Raw genomic sequence first — 14,398 nt, 5'->3', positions numbered from 1 at the left:
GTGGAAATTCCATCTCATGGATAAGTGCATGGTTGCAAATGGCATGAGGTTCTTCAGCAGTGAAGAATTCTGAAAGTGGGGGTTTTATTTTTTAATTTTTTAGGTTTTTTTTGTTGTTTGTTTGGTTTGTAGAGACAGGTCTCCCCATGTTGCTCAGGCTGGTCTTGAACTCCTGGGCTGAAGTGTTCTGCCCGTCTCGGGCTCCCAAAGTGCTGGGATTACAGGTGTGAACAAGCGCACCCAGCCATGAAAGCGGGGATTTATGAATCCACCAACTTTCTTAGGGTTCTTTTTCAAACCCATTTTGATTTTTAACCAAATACTTATAATTTAGTGAGCTGATACTTCATCAAATTACCACAGTTAATAGAATCCATGGTTAAAAATAAGATAGCATTTACAACTATATAATTCCACATGAAGTGCCTAGAGTAGTCAAAATTCATAGAACCAAAAAGCAGTATGGGTTGCTAGGGGTTGGGGGAAGGGGGATTGGGAGTTGTTTAATGGGTATAGAGTTTCAGCTACAAGATGAAAGGAGTTCTGGAGACTGGTTGTAAAACAGTGTGAATGTACTTAACATTATTGTACTGTGTGTTTAAAAATTGTTAAAATGGTATATTTTATGTTATATGTATTTTATCACAGTTTTTAAAAATTAAAAAGAGAAAAGAAGCATTTGTAATAGTGTCAAAAAACATCAAATTCCCAGGAATAAGCCTATCAAAAGATTTATAAGATCTCTATACTAAAAATCTGTCTGGGCACGGTGGCTTACACCTGTAATCCCAGCACTTTGGGAGGCCGAGGTAGGCAGATCACTTGAGGTCAGGAATTCAAGACCAGCCTGGCCAACATGGTAAAATCCCGCCTCTGCTAAAAGTACAAAAAAAAAAAAAAAAAAAAAATTAGCCAGGTGTCGTGGTGAACGCCTGTAATCCCAGCTACTTGGGAGGCTGAGGCAGGAGAATCGCCTGAATCCAGGAGGCGGAGGTTGCAGTGGGCTGAGATGGCACCACTGTACTCCAGCCTGGGTAACAAGACTGAGACACTGTCTAAAAAAACAAACAAACAAACAAAAAAAAAAACAAAAAAAATCTATAAAACATCATTAAGATAAATTAATGAAGATGTAAATAAACGGAGGGATATGTCTTGTTTATGGAGGACTTTATGTTTTAAAATTTCAAGTCTTTCCAAATTAACCTACATAATTAATACAGTCCTTAAGAAAGTCCCAGCAGTTTGAATTTGTTATTTTTGTTGTTTCTGTTGTTTTTTCATGGAACTAAAGCTGACTTTGAAATTCATATGGAAATGCAGAGGGCTAAGGATATAGCTCAGGCAGTCTTGAAGAACAGAGCTGTAGGGGAAGACTTCTACTGTCAGATAGCAAGACCTATTTTAAGACAGCGCTCATCAAATTAGGGTTCCTGGACCAGCAGCATCAGCGTCACCTGGGAGCTTGTTAGAAATGGAATTTCTCCCTCTCCACCCTAAACCCTATTCAATCAGAACCTTTGAGGTTGGAGCCAAGAACTCTGTGTTTTAACAAGCTCTCAAGGTTGTTTTTATGCTCTTTAAAAACACAGAATTAAGACATTTTGACACAAGGAAATATAAATCAGCCAGTGGTCTAGAAACAGATCCATACATATACAGTTCATGTGATTTATGGCAAAGGTGGAGTTGTAATACAGTGAGAAAGGATAGACTTTTCAATAATTGCTAGATAATTATATATCTATAGGAAAAATGGGCATCTTAACATCATACTGTATATAAAATGTAATTCCAGATAGATCAAATATATAAAAGTGAAAAGCAAAACTATAAAGCTCTTAGAGGAAGAATGTAGGAGAACATCTTTGAGACCTTCGGACAGTGAAACAGGACAGTAAAGCTCTAACAAAACAGAAAGTAATACGCTGGACCATAGTTAGCACTTCTTTTTATGAAAAGATACCATTACTGTTGTAAAGCACTTAGACCAGTGCCTGACCAGCACATAGAATGTGTTATGTGTTTATTAAATAAAAATAAATAAATAAAATAAATAACAAAACAGCAAAAACAGGAAACTTGAATCCAGAACAAATAAAATTCTAGGCCGGGCGCGGTGGCTCAAGCCTGTAATCCCAGCACTTTGGGAGGCCGAGACGGGCGGATCACGAGGTCAGGAGATCGAGACCATCCTGGCGAACATGGTGAAACCTCGTCTCTACTAAAAAATACAAAAAACTAGCCGGGCGAGGTTGGCGGGCGCCTGTAGTCCCAGCTACTCGGGAGGCTGAGGCAGGAGAATGGCGTAAACCCGGGAGGCGGACCTTGCAGTGAGCTGAGATCCGGTCACTGCACTCCAGCCTGGGCGACAGAGCGAGACTCCGTCTCAAAAAAAAAAAAAATAATAAAATAAAATAAAATAAAATAAAATTCTAGTTAGAACGACCGTTGTAGCGGCTTTTGCAGTTGAGTAGTTACTGCATTTTTCTCAGAGGCTTACTCTCTAGTTGTCAGCCTTTTGGTAACCTCTGTTATTTAGGACCAGTTTTAGAGCGAACTCTTCAGAAATTTTCATAGCATTTCTGAAATATGAGTATGAATTATTGGAATAAAAATATGAATTGTAAGAATTAACAACATGTATTTTATATCTTCGTAAATATGTGTCCTTTGGGAGAAATAAATAATTAAAAATAAAATGTTTACTATAATTATATAGAAACATATCAGAGCCTTTTCATGTGCTAAAATAACCCAGCGTTTGGGAAAAAAATTCTGAAATTTGGGAGCGTTGTATATATGCATACTGGATGCTTCATACAAAATATTATTAGTAGCTGGGCCTAGTGGCTCATGCCTGTAATCCCAGCACTTTGGGAGGCCAAGACAGGAGGATCACTTGAGGCCAGGAGTTCAAGACCAACCTGGGTAACATTGTAAGATCTGTCTCTATTAAAAAAAAAAAAGAAAGAAAGAAAGAAATTATTAGTGGCTTAAAAAAAGTAATGAAATATTATTTTGGGTGTAATTATATTTTTGTCTTTATATATGTTTTATGTTTTTAGCAATTCTAAATTTGAATGTAAGGTTGCTTTTGTTTTTTTTTTGAGACAGGGTCTTGCTCTGTTGCCCAAGCTGAAGTGCACTGGTATGAACACAGCTCGCTGCAACCTGGGCCTCCCAGGCTCAAGCGATCTTCCTACCTCAGCCTGTCAAGTAACTGGTACCAGGGATGTGCACTGCCACACCGGGTTAATTTTTTTGTTTTTGTTGTTTATTTTTTCTAGAGATAGGGTCTTGCTGTGTTGCTCAGGCTGATCTCAAACTCCTGGGCTCAAGCAGTCCTCCTGTCTTGGCCTCCCAAAGTGCTGGGATTACAGATATGAGCCACTGCACCCAGCCTGTTCTGTCTTTTTAAGGATTTTAACAGTAATGGTTTTGTAAAATACATGTTTTTTTATATACATAACACAAAATATACCTTCTTAACCATTTTTAAGGGTACAGTTCAGTGGCATTAAGTACATTCACAGTGTTGTGCAACCATCAGTATTATCCATGTGCAGAACTTTTTCAGCTTCCCAAACTCTGCACCCATTAAACAATAACTCCCTTTCTCCCCTCCCTTTAGCCCTTGCAGCTGCCATTCTACTTTCTATCCCTATGAGTTTGACTACTCTAGGTACCTTATTTAAGGGGAATCATAAAATATTTGTTCTTTTGTAGGCCAGGTGCGGTGGCTCACGCCTGTAATCCCAGCACTTTGAGTGGCCGAGGCGGGCAGATCACGAGGTCAGGAGTTCAAGACCAGCCTGGCCAATATGGTGGAACCCCATCTCTACTAAAAATACAAAAAGTAGCCGGACGCGGTGGTGCACGCCTGTAGTCCCAGCTACTCGGGAGGCTGAGGCAGGACCATCGCTTGAACCCTTGAACCCAGGAGGTGGAGGTTGCAGTGAGCCGAGATGGCACCATTGCACTCTAGCCTGGGCAATGAGAGCAAAACTCTGTCTCAAAAAATAAAATAAAATAAAAATAAAAATAAATAAATAAGCCGACTGTGGTGGAATGCATCTGTAATCCCAGCTACTTGGGAGGCTGAGGCAGGAGAATTGCTTGAACCTGGGAGGCAGAGGTTGCAGTGAGTCAAGATTGCACCACTGCACTACAGCCTGGGTAACAGCGAGACTCCACCTCAAAAAAAAAAAAATTGTTCTTTTGTGACTGATTTCACTCAGCATGGTGTCCTAAAGGTTCATCTGTGTTGTGTGTATCAGAATGCTATTCTTTTTTAAAGCAGATTGATACTCTGTTGTTTCTATACCACGTTTTTTTTTTTTTTTTTAATTTAAAAAAATTTTTTTTTGAGACAGAGTCTTGCTCTATTGCCCGGACTGGAGTGCAGTGGTGCGATCTCGGCTCACTGCAACCTCTGCCTCCCGGGTTCAAGCAATTCTCCTGCCTCAGCCTCCCGAGTAGCTGGGATTCCAGGCACCCACCATCACGCCCAGCTAATTTTTTTTTGTGTGTTTTTAGTAGAGACTGGGTTTTATCATGTTGCCCAGGCTGGTTTCAAACTATTGACCTCAAGTCTTCCACCTGCCTCGGCCTCCCAAAGTGCTAGGATTTCCGGCGTGAGCCACTGCACCCAGCCTATACCACATTTTATCATCCATTCCTTCACAAACATTTGAGCTGTTTTTGCCTTTTGGGTATGTGTATAATGCTGCCAGGAATATTGGTGTGCAAATATCTGACTTCAGTTCTTTCAGGCATGACCCAGAAATGGAATTGCTGAATCATGTGGAATACTATATTTAATTTGGAGATAATTTTTTCTAATACTTAGATTTACTTTTTTCATACAAAGATAGCATAAAGTATCTTCTACAGAATGCAGAGCGGTCACTGAAAGTTTTACAGTTCCTGTTATTCCTCGATGTATTTTGTTTTCCACTTACAGAATTAGTGAGTAACTAATGGGCGTGGTGGCTCATACCTGTAATCCTAGCACTTTGGGAGGCCAAGGTGGGCTCATCGCTTGAGCCCAGGAGTTTGAGACCAGCCTGGGCAAAAACCCTGTCTCTACAGAAAATTTAAAAAATTAGTCAGGTGTGATGGCAAGTGCCTGTAGGGAGGCTAAGGCAGGAGAATCACTTGAACCTGGGAGGTGGAGGTTGCCGTAAGCTGAGACTGCACCACTGCACTCTAGCCTGGGCAACAGAGTGAGACCCTGTCTCAAAAACAAACAAAAAGAAATAGTGGGTAGCTAGAATTCTATGGTAATAACAAATTATATTAGCTTATATTTAGGTCTGTGTACTCAGTCACACATTGCCTCTTATTATCAAGGCTGAAACTCTGCTTATTTAACTTCTTAATATGTAAGACACCATTCCAAATCTGATGAGTCACAATTTGATAATTTCAACGTCTTCTTTTATCTTTACCAATTTTTGGCGTCTGAGCAATTTAGCTGTTCTCGAGTACTTCTTTCTTACACTTTTACTGAATAGTAAAGAAATGTGCTTATAAGATATTTCAGTAAATATGAAGTTTGTAATAATTGCATTTAGCTTAATGTTAAAATAGAAAATAACCAAAATCCAGCAAAGATGAACTTAGGAATTTATTTTCCCTTCATTACTTAATTTCTCTTCATTACTACAGAATTTTGGAGGTGGTTGGTCAACTTTTAGTTTACATTTTTCTCTTTATGAATAAGACATCTTTAGTCCCACAGAGCTTAACCTGCTTATTCAAGGGCACATAGATAATGGCTGGGACGGTAGAGGAATTCAAGCTAGTTTAGAAAAGAATTAATTTTTTTTTTTTTTTTTTTTTTTTTGGAGATAGTCTCACTCCGTCACTCATGCTGGAGAGCGGTGGAATGATGTTGGCACACTGCAACCTCTGCCTCCTGGGTTCAAATGATTCTCATGCCTCAGCCTCCTGAGTAGCTGGAATTGTAGGTGCGCACTACCACACCCAGCTAATTTTTGTTATTTTTAATAGAGATGGAGTTTCACCATGTTGGCCAGGCTGGTCTTGAACTCCTGACCTCAAGTGATCTGCCTGCCCTAGCCCCAAAAGTGGCCACTGTGCCTGGCCAGTAATAATTAATCTTAATTTGTAGATTTTTACATAGCACGGTAGCACATTATGTTGGTACCTTATTATATTATTACTTGCCATGAAGCAAATGGAATATTATAATTTTTATTTCTGATACAGGGTCTCACTCTGTTCAGCCCAGGCTGGAGTGCAGTAGTATGATCATGGCTCACTGTAGCCGTGACTGGACTCAAGTGATCCTCCCACTTCAGCCTCCTGCATGGTTGGAACTACCTGGACATGCTACCACACTCGGCAAATTTGATAAATTTTTTTGTGGAGACAGGGGCTTGCTATGCTGCCCAGACTGATTTCAAACTCCTGGTCTCAAGTGATTCTGCCGCTTCAGCCTCCCGAAGTGCTGAGATTATAGTTGAGCCATCTCACCCAGCCATAAAGTAATTTTCTTTTTCTTTCTTTTTTTTTTTTTTTAGCGTTTGGTACGTGTTGTCTTAAAGAAAAAATATTTCAAGTAGTTTTTAAGTTTCTGAGCTGCCTTACAAAAGCCTATGTAGACCTGTGATTGCCTAGGTCATAGTAATAGAAGTATTATGGCATGGTAACTAGTTGTTACGTACAATATTGTGTCCTTGGGAGCATATGTTCCCAATTCTATCTAGGGAATGCCCAAAAAAAGAATCTATTAGGTTGATTTTCATAAGTACCAGTCACTGTTAGTTTACATTTCTGTTTCAGAAGAACCACCTTTTTATGCCCCTGTCCCTTTGTAACAGAAGACAGAGGAAAAGTCTCTTTCTTTGTCCCTCTTTTTATCCCTTTCTTGCAGTGTACCAGACAGTATGTAAGGCACTAGGAATCAAATAGCTGGGACTTTTGCCCTGGAGGAACCCAACTAGATGCAGTGATAGAGAATCACTGAATAGAGGTGGAGTCATTAGATGAGGTGGTTGAGAAGGTTCCCTCACAAAGTGGCATTTAGGCCAAGACCTAAATGAGACAGAACCAGCCTTGTAGGCATTGGGGTGATCACTTCTCAAGTTCTAAATGGAATGGAATTAAGAGCAGTAACCCCCTATTGGGGGGCATGGTGAAGACTCTGAGTTAACTCTATCCAGATGTTTGTGTAGATTATGGCTTGAGCTCTCACCAGCTGGGGTTGGCCTGCTGCTTAGGTAGGTTAGATTGGTGTTCTCTCCATTGCATTTGGTTGCCGAAATTTTTTTAAAATGCCATTTTCTAATACGTCAATAGAGCTTCGTAAATCAACATATTTCCTTTTTAGTTTTCTTCTTATTTACCCAATGTCCCATATTATGATCAATTCTCACCTCATGGGCGCAGTGTTTTATAAAATATATTGAATATAGCCTATGTGCAATTGCTTTCTTTCAGAAAGACTTTCTCAAGTCTTTATATCTCCCAGCCAAATAGACATCATTACATTCTTTAGTGATGCTGTTATCCAGTTAGTTCCTTCTTCAAAGCTTTTCAAATGTCTGTCAGATTGTATCTTATTTTCAGTGTTTAGTGAGAATGTTTTGGTTGACCTTCAAATAAAAATCTTAGGCAAGCCTCTTGTTCTCATACCAGTGTAGAAAACAGTGTGACTTTGTTGTTTATCTGAGGAAGATATTTCATCCCTTTGCTGTGCAAGCCTTTGGGACAACCTTTTTAAAGGTGGGTTTTAACTCTTACAAGCCCATGGGCTGAGCTGGTCTGTGCACTACACCATTGTTGCTGGCAGAATGATCAGTGTGGTTGGAAGGTGAGCACTGTTGCCCATGCCCACTCCGGAGAGAGATTTTCTGTTAAGGGTGAGCTTAACACTGGGGCTCCTGGAGGGGCCAGATGTGCTCTTCAGTGGGAACTCTCATAGGCTCCATTAAGCTTTACTTATTTATATTTACTTAATGCTCCCAATTCTGTGAGAGATGGGAATGCGGCTCCAATTTTAGAGAGGAGGAAAGTGAGACATCCAGGGAGATCGAGTAACTTCCCCAGGTCACTTGGTGGGGCTGGGATGCCTCTTGATCTTTTACTCTGCAGACTTTTCCCACTGTTTTACAGAGCCCTTTCCTCAGTACTCTTCCATTCTGTTGTCATGGGATTACAGATGATAATCCCTTTAATAAGATGCAAAGAAAATGAAGACAGTGATGTGACCCATTGTGGGTAGTGGAATCAGTTTTGCAGATTTACCTAATGAGAAAAGTCCTTTCCTTTGAAAATTCTTTTTTTTTGTTTTTTTTTTTTGAGACAGAGTTTTGCTCTTGTTGCCCAGGCTGGAGTGCAATGGCACAGTCTCGGCTGACCGCAGCCTCCGCCTCCTAGGTTCAAGCGGTTCTTCTGCCTCAGCCTCCTGAGTAGCTGGTATCACAGGCACCTGCCACCACATCCGGCTAACTTTTTGTATTTTCATTAGAGACTGGGTTTCATCATGTTGGCCAGGCTGGTCTTGAACTCCTGACCTCAGGTGATCTACCCTCCTCAGCCTCCCAAAGTGCTGGGATTACAGGCGTGAGCCATCATGCCCTACCTGAAAATTCTTGAGATCACATTTTATAATAAAATCTGACAAGTAGTGTTGTACATTTTAAAGAATTAGTTTTTTTAATGTCTTCTCTTTCATCATTCATATTTTTATAGGGCCATATGCACCTATTTATGTCAGTAAATTCATTCTTTTTGTAGATTTAAGTTAATGGAGACCAATGAGATGAGGTTATACATTAATCTTGGAAACTATATTTCAAGGGGATAAAAATATTTTAATTTGCAAAGTTAATTATAGAATAATAAGATTAGAGGCCGGGCACAGTGGCTCAAGCCTGTAATCCCAGCACTTTGGGAGGCCGAGACTGGCAGATCATGAGGTCAGGAGATCGAGACCATCCTGGCTAACACGGTGAAACCCCATCTCTACTAAAAAATACAAAAAACTAGTCAGGCGAGGTGGCGGGCGCCTGTAGTCCCAGCTACTCGGGAGGCTGAGGCAGGAGAATGGTGTAAACCCAGAAGGCGGAGCTTGCAGTGAGCTGAGATCTGGCCACTGCACTCCAGCCTGGGTGACAGAGCGAGACTCCGTCTCAAAAAAAAAAAAAAAAAAAAAGAATAATAAGATCAGAATGTATGTTTTATGCTTTATGGGGGCAGGGATCCTGTCTGTTTTGTTTGCTCTTCTGTTCTTAGGGCCTAGTACACACTGCCATGTAGGGAGTAGGTGCTCAAGTGAAGTAATGAACAAATTTCACTAAGGTTCCATTCTTTTGATTCTCCTCTCTTATTCATGTATTCTTGACCTAATCCTCTTCCTTCACCATCTCCAAGGCTCTTTACTGAGTCCTCTTTTTACATTACTCTACTTTCTAATGTTTCTATGGTAGTATCATCCATGTCCAGGAAGTAGTCATATCTTAATTTGGCTATTTAAATGAGCACAAGTTTATTGGGAGAAAATGTTATAAAATAATGTAAAGGTGTTCTGGGGCTTAGGATACTAAGTGTTAGTACCAGCTTTTGCTATTAATAGAGGTGTGACATTGAGCAGGTAATTTAACCTGTTGGTGCTTCGTTTTCCTCTTAATTGTAAGGGGATTGGTCTAGATTAGAGGTTAGTTGGTCTAGGTTAGAGGTTAAAAATTCAAATGCCTATAGGAGTCAAGCAGGTAATACAAATGAGTGAAATGAACTGTAAGGAGTTATAGGCTGAAGGACTTCTTGCTAACCTTTAATGAGAGTTTGGAGTTATGAATGAATTTGATAAAAGACAAATACTTTATCTTAGCCTAATAGTTCTTAAAGTTGGCTACACTTGAGAATTACTTGGGGTGGGGGAGGGGAGTGGTATTTTAAAAAACACTGAAGCCAGCCTGGGCAACATAGGGAGATCCTGTCTCTACAAAAATAAAATAAAATAAAATAAATTAGCCGGGCATGGTGGTACAGGTCTGCCTTCCAAGCTACTCGGGTAGCTGAGGTGGGAGGATTGCATGAACTCAGGAAGCCGAAGCTGTAGCTTGCTGTGATCATGCCACTGCACTCCAGCCTTGGTGACAGAGTGAGATCCTGTCTCAAAAAAAAACAAAAAAACAAAAAACAGCCACCCACATCCTGCTCTCAGAGATCTGATGTGCTTTTAGAATACCAAACTTCCCAGGTGCTTCTAATGAGTAGCTACATTTTCAGTGGTTAATTGTACTCTAAGATGTTTTCTAGACCTGACTTTTTGAAACAAGAGAAGGACCAAGGATGGCGCCAACTTTCAGATAAATAAACAGGTCTTTCTTCTCTATTTGTAGTCATCTTTACTGAAAGTAATTGTTGTGAATGATAACCCAGAGACAATATCAGATTCCAGGTTGTCATCAAAGAGAGTTTAAATTGTGCTCATTATACCAAGCAGTCAGTGTTTATCATAGTACATTTTGTCCCTGTTTTCACTTATCCAGTACTTTCGCTTTGTTTCCCACTACATTTGTGATCATATTGGATGGTTTCTACTATATTCTCTGAGTAATGGTGGTCACAGCTTTCTCTGGGGTTAGGTTTCACTGTGTGCATATTCGGTTTTGATACAGGCCAGTCTTTGTTAAGATGCCCCTTCTAGGAATGCATTTTCATTAAAATTGGAGACTCCCTACCTTAACGAATGCCAGAAAGCATTCTCATATGTTTTATAATGCTTTCTGTAATACAAATTGAGAAAAAGAGAACTTTTTGTTCACTGGAAAGATTTTCAAATCTGTGTTTAACTGTACCCTGATATTTTTGGAAGAATTAATTTTGTCCTATTCAGAATGAGATCACCTAGCTTATCTCTTTTCTATGTTTTTTTCCTCCTGCTTCTATCAGTGTTTGCTTTCACAACCAAAGTTCTGGGCCATTCAGACATCAGCCTTGATCCTCCGGACAAAACTTGAGAGAGGAAGTACACGCCGAGTGGAACGGGCAATGAGGCAGACACAGGTAGGAATTAATGTGGCAATTTGTGTGCTTCCAACTCTCTGTTGCTATCAATAAGCATACATGTTTGCTATGAATGAAAGAATGAGACGGCTTACATTTTACTCAAATAATTTGTTACCGTTTAGAGAGTAAGTTCTATAATTTAACTTCTTGGTTCCAAAGCCCAGCTCTGTGACTTAGCAGCTGTGTGAGCTTGGTACTTAACCTCTCCAAACCTCATTTTCACCATCTGTAAAAGAGGTTAATAATAATAACAGCACTTAGGCTGAGCACAGTGGCTCACGCCTGTAATCCTAGCACTTTGGGAGGCTGAGGCAGGTGGGTCATGAGGTCAGGAGTTCGAGACCAGTGTGGCCAACATGGCAAAACTTCATCTCTACTAAAAATACAAAAATTAGCCAGGCATGGTTGCAGGTGCCTGTAATCCCAGCCACTTGGGAGGTTGAGGCAGGAGAATCTCTTGAACCCAGTAGGCAGAGGTTGCAGTGAGCTGAAATCGTGCCATTGTACTCCAGCCTGGGCAACAAGAGAAAGACTCTGTCTCAAAAAATTAAAAAAAAAAAAAAATAATAATAGCACTTACAGGTTTATGGTAAGCATTAAAAGAGACAATATAAGAATAAATAAATAAAGATATGCAGCCCCATAGATATGGGTTGTATAAAGAAATAAAATTCATCCTGATGCAAAAAATATTCATTAATGAACTAACCACATGTAAGATTAATCCATATTCAAGTAACGTTCTTCATTTAATGCTAATGTTTATTCCTATCCAACGAGTCAATAGCATTTAGTCTCTTTTACACATTTTCTCATAAACTATCCATGATGCAAATTTATTACCAAGAAAAATGGAAAATCTTGCAATAGGTACAGGATTTCATAACATCAGTGTCTTAGTCTGTTTGTGCTGCTACAACAATATACCTGAGACTAGGCAATTTAATTTATAAAGAATTGAAATTCATGTTCTCACAGTTCTAAAGGCTGGAAAGTCTAAGATCAAGGTGCTGGCATATTCGGTGTCTGATAAAGCCTCATTTCATTGCTCATGGATGGCACTGTCTGGGTGTTCTCATATGACAGAAGAGTGGAAGAGAGTGAACCCATCCTTTTATACCATTTTATAAGGGCCCTAGTCTGGCTTATGAGGGCTCTGCCCTCAAGATTTAATAGTTTCCTAAACATCCTACCTCCTAATACTTTCACATTGGCCATTAAGTTTCAACATATATATTTTGGAGGACACATTCAGACTATAGTAATTAATGAAAGTGTTTTTTTTTTTTTTTTACTTTTTTTTGACACAGGGTCTTGCTCTGTTGCCCAGGCTGGAGTGCAGTGGCACAGTCTCGGTTCACTGCAACCTCTGCCTCTGGGGTTCAAGCAATTCTTATGCCTCAGCCTTCTGAGTAGCTGGGATTACAGGCGTGCACCACCATGCCCGTCTAATTTTTGTATTTTTGGTAGAGATGGAGGTTTCACCATGTTGCTCAGGCTGGTCTCGAACTCCTGGCCTCCAGTGCTCTGGCTGCCTCTGCCTCCCAAAGTTCTAGGATTACTGGCATGTGCCACTGTGCCCAGCCAAAAATTTATTTTTATTTTATAAAAATTTCAAACCTACATAAAAGTCATAAGAACAGTATGAAGAATTCCCATATACGCTTCACCACGAGATCCTGTTTAGGCTTTATCAACTTGTCCTCATAACGTCCTTTGTAGCACAGGGATCCAAGCCTGGCATTTCACTGTCATATCCTTTCAGGCTCCTTTATTCCAGAATAATTCCTAGTCCTTTTTTGACCTTGATGGGTTTGATGCTTTTGAAGATTATGGGTTATTTTGGAGACTGCCCTTCAGTTTGAGTTTGTCTGATGTTTCATTATTTGATTCAGGTCATAGAATTTTGGCTGTCATATTATAGAAATAATGTAGTACTCTTCTCCCCTCAGGTGGCATATGATGTTCACTTATGCTGTCACTGGGGATGTTATTTGATCATTCAGTAAGCTTGTGTTTGTGAGATTTCTCCCCAAGTAAAGTTAGTATTTTCCCATTGTAATTAATAAACATTTTCAGGGAGTGGTATCGTTTGGGTATTTGTCCCCTCCATATCTCTTGTTGAAATGTGATTCCCACTGTGGGAGATGGGGCCTGGTGGGAGGTGTTAGGGTCATGGGAACAGACCCCTATGAATGTCCTAATGCCTTCTCCACAGTAGTAAGTGACTTCTCCCTCTTTTAGTTCATGTGAGAGCTTGTTTGAGAGAGCCTGGCTTCTCTTTTGTTTCCTTTCTCGCCATGTGATCCACTTGCTTCCCTCCCCTTCTGTCGTGACTGAAGGCTTCCTGAGGCTTCATCAGAAGCTGAGGTACCATGCTTGTATAGCCTGTAGAACCATGAGCCAAATAAACATCTTTTCTTTATAAATTACCAAGCCTCCGGTATTCCTTTACAGCAACACAAAACAGATTAACACAGGGAGTTACTCTGAGACCATCTGATTTGTTATCTAACTTTCACCCATAGGTTTTAGCATTTATTCTTTTGTTTTTATATTTTTATTTATTTATTTTTACTTGCCACTATACTAATGAGGAGGTTTTAGCATTTTTAAAAAATGTGTGTATTTATTCGTTTATTTCTTCTTAGAGACAAGGTCTTGCTCTGTTGCCCAGGTTGGAGTACAGTGGTGCGATCATTGCTCTCTGCAGCCTTCACCTCCTACGCTCAAATATTCTTCCTGTCTCAGCCCTCAGCCTTACCATTAGTTAGGGCTACAAGTGCATGCAACTGTGCCTGGATAGTTTTTTAATTTGTCATACGGGATCTCACTATGTTGTCCAGGCTGGTCTCAAACTCCTGACCTCCAGCAATCCTCCTGCCTTGGCCTCCCAAAGTGCTGGCATTATAGGTGGGAACCACTGTGCCTGGCCTGGTTTTATTGTTTATTGATGTATCTTCTCTGCATAAGTTAGCATTATGTATTGCCAAGTGGTAATTTTCTAATTCCATGATTCTTTAATAATTTTTTAAATTGGTATTCTACTGTAAGGAAGAGCTTTCTCTTCTCATTTGTTTTTCCATGTATTTATTTACTTGATTGTGAACTCATGGATTCCTGTTTTATTTTATGGGGTGTAATCTTACATTTTCGTTACTTACTTTTTTTTTTTTTTTTTTTGGAGACAGAGTCTTGCTTTGTCACCCAGACTGGAGTGCTGTGACATGATCTTGGCTCACTGCAACCTCTGCTTCCTGGGTTCAAGCGATTCTCCTGCCTCAGCCTCCCGAGTAGCTGGGATTACAGGCGCCCATCACCACACCCAGCTAATTTTTGTATTTTTAGTAGA

General features: G+C 40.0%; 1 protein-coding gene across 1 annotated transcript in view; it reads left to right on the top strand.

The window, feature by feature from the left end:
• Positions 1-14,398, top strand: part of TTC27 (tetratricopeptide repeat domain 27) — a 189,665-nt gene that overhangs the window by 69,341 nt on the left and 105,926 nt on the right. Inside the window, 1 exon segment of the mRNA XM_033176078.1 lies at positions 10,930-11,043. Coding sequence (XP_033031969.1) covers positions 10,930-11,043 — 114 coding nt within the window.

Source organism: Trachypithecus francoisi, unplaced genomic scaffold, assembly GCF_009764315.1.
Source record: "Trachypithecus francoisi isolate TF-2019V2 unplaced genomic scaffold, Tfra_2.0 Lachesis_group17, whole genome shotgun sequence".
In the NCBI taxonomy this organism is placed as follows: domain Eukaryota; kingdom Metazoa; phylum Chordata; class Mammalia; order Primates; family Cercopithecidae; genus Trachypithecus; species Trachypithecus francoisi.
This window is presented reverse-complemented; position numbering and strand designations above follow the sequence as displayed.